This window comes from Macrotis lagotis, chromosome 1, assembly GCF_037893015.1.
Source record: "Macrotis lagotis isolate mMagLag1 chromosome 1, bilby.v1.9.chrom.fasta, whole genome shotgun sequence".
Classification (NCBI taxonomy): Eukaryota; Metazoa; Chordata; class Mammalia; order Peramelemorphia; family Peramelidae; genus Macrotis; species Macrotis lagotis.
Genome location: NC_133658.1, coordinates 910484879 through 910492261, shown reverse-complemented (window position 1 = coordinate 910492261; position 7383 = coordinate 910484879). Strand labels below are relative to the sequence as shown.

General features: G+C 37.2%; 1 protein-coding gene across 1 annotated transcript; it reads left to right on the top strand.

Annotated features, from left to right (window-relative positions):
• Positions 1-5082: 5082 nt before the first annotated feature.
• Positions 5083-6036, top strand: LOC141492345 (olfactory receptor 13H1-like). The gene has a single exon (XM_074192790.1). The coding sequence runs from the start codon at positions 5104-5106 to the stop codon at positions 6034-6036; it is 933 nt and encodes a 310-aa protein (XP_074048891.1). The 5' UTR covers positions 5083-5103.
• Positions 6037-7383: the final 1347 nt, after the last annotated feature.

Here is a 7383-nt window from a genome sequence, read left to right as displayed (position 1 = left end):
TCAGGCATTATTTCTTTTCAGTCTAGCAACTTCCCTCTAAAGATTTTGCTAGAAGAATAGAGAACTGAGACTTTGGATTAGGGGATTTGTCAATAGTCACACAGGAAGGTGTCAGAGGCAAAGATGGCAGACCACAGTGAGAGGGACAAGGAGAACCTGTAGCAGAGCAGAGTGACCAGGATCTCTCTCTCTCTCCTCTCTCTCTCTCTCTCTCTCTCTCTCTCTCTCTCTCTCTCTCTCTCTCTCTCTCTCTCTTACACACACACACACACACACACACACACACAGACAGAGAGATAGAGACACACAGATACAGACAGAGAGACAGAGACAAACAGAAAAAGAGACACAGAGAGATAGAGACAGACAGACAGACAAAGAGGAGCATATTTGAAATGGTTGAAAGAAATGGAATAAATGAAAACAAGATGGGATTGAGCAGTCATGATCACTATTTGACAATATTTTTAAGTCTGGTCCATGAAAAAAGGAAAGTTTTTATTTGTATGCCTCTAAGGGGTAGATGAAGAAGCCATGAAGGAAAGTGCCTTGGATTTGGAATTAGAATTCTTCATGTGAGTCCCAAATTGATGCTTAGTAGCTGCATAATATTGAGAAAGTCATTTACTATTTTGGTCAAAGGGTCTATAATCAGGAAGACTCAACTTCCAGAGTTCAAACTCAGCCTCAGATGTTTACAAACTTTATGATCCTGGACAAGTCACTTGCCCCTGTTTGCCTCAGTTTCCTTGGAAAAGGAGTTGGAAAAGGAAATGGAAAACCACTCTGGGATCTTTGTCAAGAAAACCCCAAATGGGGTCATGGAGAGTCAGACATGATTAAAAAAAGACTGAACAACAGCATAAGGAGAGAGTTGCATTATAGATTCTCTAAGCTTTGTGGAGCACCTAGATGACACAGATAATAGAGTGCTGGGCCTGATGTCAGAAAGATCTGTTTAAATTCAACCTCAGTCACTTACTAACTTTGTAACCCAGATCAAATTAACCAATTTTCATTTGCCTCAGATTCTCATCAGGGAACAGCCTGAAGAAAAATGTTAAAGCACTCTAGGATATTTGCCTACAAAACAGTCAGGTAAACAACAGCAATCACTACAACAAAACTTCTTTCAGCCCTCAAGAACTGAGATCCTTTGGTTGTATTACCTTAGAGGTAGGCAAATACTAGTCTTATTTGAAAAAAATCTTAAGAAATCAGATCCGGGTGAAGGCAAGATAGTGAGTTAACTAGAACTAGATGGTTTCTAGAAGTTTATGAATGACCCTATACCAGAAGCACTCTAGACATGACTCCTCTGCCATGGTGGAGAAGCTGACCTCTAAAATCACGTGCAAATGGGTGAGTTCAACCCTCCATTTATAAATGCAAAGGTTTCATTTTTACAGATCTATAATTTACAGGGAAGATTGTGGTTCAGTGAAAAGGACATTGAATCTGAAGTCAATGAACCTAGATTACTAATATAGATGAACAGAATATAAAGATAGATATAGAATATTGATATTGAGATATATAGAATAATAGAGATAGAATAAAGATATTCTTTTTTTGTAGGTTTTTGCAAGGCAATGGGGTTAAGTGGCTTACCCAAGGCCACACAGCTAGGTAATTATTAAGTGTCTGAGGTCAAATTTGAATCCAGGTCCTCCTGACTCCAGGGTTGGTGCTCTATCCACTGTGCCACCTAGCTGGCCCTATAGAATAAAGATATTCTTAATATGCTGTTTTCTCCTTGTGCGACTATGGCTAATAACAAGCTTGTAAATGTGTTAGGTGATCTCTAAAATTCCTTCTAGTTCTGTCTATTGTACTCCAATCAGTCACCCAGCAAAATCATAGCTAAAGAGAGATCAAAACCAATAGCATCAACCTTCTGACTTTCCTGGTCCTCACTTCTCCTTGCCCTCAGCTGTCAAATTCCTGCATATCTTTCAACCACTCCTCCTCTGGATGCACTGAAATGTCTCCACACCTTAAAGTTGGAGAGGAAGGAAAATATAGTAATTGCACAAAATACACTGAATGAAGTGGTCATGAGTTGTGTTGCTTGGTCACACTCTCTCATACTATATTTAAGCATCCATGTTAAGGTGGATACATCATGATGCAGACTGGAGGCAAATTTTGAAGTCCCTCTCCTTCCAAGATCTCTTTGAATATCCTCTCCCTCCATAAATATCCATATTCTGAAGGTTGGAGACAGAGAGGAATGATTATGCATCCATCAAGGTTAATCAATTTGCTAGTGTTACATAATTGTTTTTACTTAGTTGTTTTTGGTTCAAAGTTGAAGTAGCCTTGATAACCTCACAAGATAGATATGATAGAGAAAAAAAGCTTCTGTTTGTAGTGGAAAAAAAACCTACTCTTGCATGGTCTGGTCCCAATACTTCAAATTTCTCTAGTGTTTTGAGATCTTACAATATGTTTCCTAAAAGATATTTCTATCATTATTATTATTACTATTACTATTTCTGATGTTGTTCTTAAGTCATTATTCAGTCCTATCTGATTCCTCACAAGCTGATTTGGATTAGCAAAGATGCTGGAATGGTTTGCCATTTTCTTCTCCAGTTCATTTTATAGATAAGGAAACTGAGGCCAACCGGGTTAAATTACTCAGCCAAAATCACAGTTAGTAAGACTCTGAGTTTGAATTTGAACTCGAGAAAATGAATCTTCCTGACTTCAGACCTAGAACTTAATGTACCACCAAGTGGTCCATTCCTACTTGAAAAAAATATATATATATATATATGCATATATATATATATTAAATTAAAAATAAGGTTTCCTATTATTTAGGAGTAAAAATTTACATGCAAAGGAAAAAAAACTGACTTTTCCAGGATGATAAAGAGAGCATCTGACCCAGCTCTTACACCAAAACACTCATATTAGAGTCTTAGAAATAACTCATACCTTTGCCTTGTAAAAAAAAGAAAATTGAGTCATAGAGATAAAATCACTTGCCGATACCATGTGACAAATAAACTTCAAATAAATAAATAAAACAAATTCAAACCAAATCCCCAAATTCAATGATACTTCCACTTCAGCCCTCTGGCCACTTTCCTTCTATGATGAATTTGGTCTTAACTTCCAGTTTCTTTCTATTTTATAGAATCATAAAATGCAATGCCATTGTTCAACCCAGAAGGGATGTCAGAGCTCATCACTTTTTACAACTAAAGAAACTGAGATCCAGGTAGAGATATCTTGTCTAGAGTTTTGTTCAGCTATTTCAGTTGTGACTGACTTTCGGTGACCCTATCTGGGACTCTCTTGGCAGAGATGCTAAAATGGTTTGCCATTTCGTTGTCCAGTTCATTTTACAGATGAGGAAAGTGAGGCTTACAGAATTAAGTGACTTACCAAGCGTCACACTTTGAAGAAGTATGTGAGGTTACATTTGAACTCGGGAAGATGAGTCTTCCTGATTCCATACTCAGCATTCAGCATTCCTGCACCACCTGTCTGCTCTGTCTATAGTTACACAATGGATTTAGCAGAAATGGAACCAGAACCCAGCTTCCATCTCTTTCAGAATAGGCCGCAGTTCTCTTCCTAGTACAGTAAAGGCCAGTGTCTCACTGGGGTTGATTATTGCCCATCTCAATGACAATACTAAGATAGCAAAATGGTCTTTAAAGCTCTTCAGCTAATTCACTCAGATGGAGTCATGCCAGACACAAATGCCAATAACAGCAAAAGAATCGAGTTAGAATTGTGGAGTCTCTTGTATTAGATTTGCTTTGCCATCTTCTGAATCTTTTCTCTAAGAACAAAAAGTTGTTCAAACACAACAACAACAACATAATAATAATAATTTAATAATTCAGATTAAACTAATTATTTCTATCATGTTTGTGAATTTTTCAACATCTCTATGAGGAAGATTGCAATTGTATTTCCACTTTACAAATTAGGAGACTGAGTATGAGAACAAGGATTTGACTTAAGGTTATATAGGAAATAAGCTATCAAATTAGGACTCTATTTCCTATAAGATCTGCAAAATTTTCACAATTCCAAGAATGGATTTTGCTGCATAGTTTTAATAGCAGGGGAATTGTGTTTCAACTTGTTGAGAAAGTAAATAAATAAATGGGGGTGTGAATGAGAGCCAAGGGAAAGAGTCCAAAGAGTGATGTTGACATGTGTTGTCAGGCTCACTTGAAGCACCAGTTACTTTTGCTGAACTGCATTCCCCCCCTTTATTTGCTATTTTTTTCTTGCAAGGAATTGTCCATTGAGGAGGACCAGTGAGTCCATAGAGTAATTAAGCAGAAATATGTGGTTATATTACAATATATAGATGATATAAATATAAAGTAGACATTTTAAATGGAATTTAAATGAAATGCCAACAAACAGAGCCCAGTGTAGAGCCCAATTGATATTTCACATGGGTATTCAGGATACCTACCTTAATTTCCCATCTAAAAATGAGTAGCCAAATGCATGTATAATGCACCTCTCTTTAGACATAATTACGCAAGGCAATCAATCAAAAGGTACCTCCTAGACCAAAAAGGGAACTAACTTTTCCATGGTCAAACAAAATTACTGAAAAAACCAGAATCTCTGTGTTTATAGTCCACTGTCTTCACTCTGTGCTTTAACAGGAGAAAGGACTACATACATCTGAGTTGCTGTTCATCTTTTGATTACAGTGGTTTGTCTTAACTTAGGTTCTTTGCGGCATGTCTCATTAGGTAATAAAAGTAACTGAAACTTTCAATATAATATTTTATAATGCAAAACATGATAGAAAATACATGCATACATGTATGGAAGGTGTGTCCAACAATGGATTAGATAACATCTATGAACCAACTCAGCTAAATGCAAAAAAATCTTCTCTCAAGAGTGATGGAAACTAGGTAATAAAATGCTCTGGCCATAGCCACACATGTAGATCTTCTATGTAGGCATTGAGGGGTATATAAAGTCAAAAAGATGGAACTAGAAGGTAAGATCCCATGAAAATTGGTCATATATGTGGAAAAAATCCACTTTGCAACTTGATATGTTTTTTCCCCTCTTTGTTACTTCAGATAGAGGAAAAGGAAGAATATGGAGAGAAGAAATGGCACAGATGTGACCTATTTTGTTCTGGTTGGGTTCTCAGAGTATCCCAGAGTCCAAGTCATCTTTTTCTGTGTGCTCCTATTGTCCTATCTTATCACACTGCTGGGGAATAGTCTCATTCTTCTTCTGATCTATTATGATTCCCAGCTTCATACCCCCATGTATTTCTTCCTCAGCAATCTTTCCTTTCTGGACATCTGTTACACATCGACTATTGTGCCTCAGATGCTCATCAACTGCTTAGTCAAGGTTCCCACCATCTCCCTGGGTGAATGCTTGGCCCAGATGTGCATCCTTCTCTACTTGGGTGTTGTAGAATGCCTTCTTCTGGCCATCATGGCCTATGATCGTGTTGTAGCCATCAGTGACCCCCTGCACTATGCAGTGAAAATGGGGCCCCAGCTTTGTGTCCAACTGGCAACAATACCATGGGTTATATCCTTTCTACTTTCTGTGGTCCCAGTCATGACCATGCCACTAGATTTCTGTGGCCACTATGTTATCAACCACTTCTCCTGTGAACTCTTGGCTATCCTCAAGCTTGCATGCAATGATTTGAAGTTCTATGAATTGCTAATGCTGGCCACCAGTTCCCTAACTCTCCTAGTACCATTTACATTCATCCTAGCTTCCTATGCTCGTATCTTGGGAGCCGTATTGAAGATGCACTCAGCGGATGGACGAAAGAAAGCCTTCTCTACCTGTAGCTCCCACCTCACTGTGGTAGTTGTCTTTTATGGCACCGCCATCTCCATGTACATGATGCCTCAGGACAAAGTCAACCGAGATGAAGACAAGATCTTCTTCCTCTTTTATTGCATTGTGACACCCATGCTCAATCCTATCATTTACAGTCTTCGGAACAAGGATGTGAAGGGGGCTTTGAGGAAACTTTTAGGGAAAAAGAATGACTCCTAAGAAACAGACCTTTGGTTAGAAGGTCTTAGAGGATCCAGAAGAGAAGTGCCTAGTAAAGCAAATTATTTTAAATGAAAGGAAGAGGTGATTCCCAATGTATCTTTTCTTTTCCAGAAATCTATCCATCCACCATGGAGATTTTTGTTGTGATTGCCCTTAACAGGGACATGAATAGGACATAGTTTCAGCCAATCACTATTTCAGAGATATAGCCTAGGGTAGCACAGAAAGTTTAAAGATCTGCTATTAACTTTCAATTTTTTTTAATTTTTGTATTGTGAAGTGGCAAGTGGTGGGAATTAAATACATTGAATGCATTATTTACATGTGCAAATAAAAATGACAGAAACATGTTGGGAGGGCAATAACAAATAGCTACTGTTCTGTGTTGCTGGTGGTATAGCAATTTCATCCAAACTTTTTGAAAAGATGTTTTGTAATACTCCGAAAGGTTCATAAAGATATGTGAAATAACACAAATCTTAGTAGAAAAAGTGACTTCAATAAATATTCACATATATATATATATGTGTATATATATATATATATATATATATATATATATATATATATAGATGTAGATGTAAATAGGGGTGTGTGCATTTATGGTCTGTAAAGGGAAATGTATACAGAAAATAAAGGGGCAAAGAGAATAATGGAAATATTGTTATTATTGTTTCTAAAGTTATAAATAGTTGTGGATTTTGTTCCCAATTGGTTTTTAAATACATTGAGCTTAAAAATGAATAAAATTGAAGAAATTAGAAAAAATAATTTTATTATCACCTCTACTTGAAGACTATCTCTTTTAATAGATAGCTAGTAAGAAAAGATTGGGAAGGGTCCATTTCTACTGCATACATCTCAAAAGTGGACTTTAGGTCTCAAAAGATTCTCTCTCTCTCTCTCTCTCTCTCTCTCTCTCTCTCTCTCTCTCTCTCTCCCCCATATCCTCCCTCCCTCCCCCAAATATATCTTTTTTTTTCTATTGGTGGTATCATTTTCATTTCAGTTATCTGCATTCTCCATTTAGAATCCTTGGATCTTCTATCTCCATGATGTTCCTTTCCTATCAGCTGTCAAGTCTTGGCCTTTCAACTTCCAGAACATCTTTTGTTTAGTTACACGGCTTCTCCCTATCTCTCATTTAGACTATTGCAATAGCCTCTTAGTCTCCTACATTCAATTTCTTAGTTACCACTGAGATTTAAAAAGGGTTCATAGAGAGGATGACACTGAGCTGATATTCCCAAATCACAGATCTGACCAGCAACAATGCACTACAAAAAAAAAGAAATTCCATTGGCAAAAATTCCCAGTGACTTCAACAGTCTGTATCCCACATTC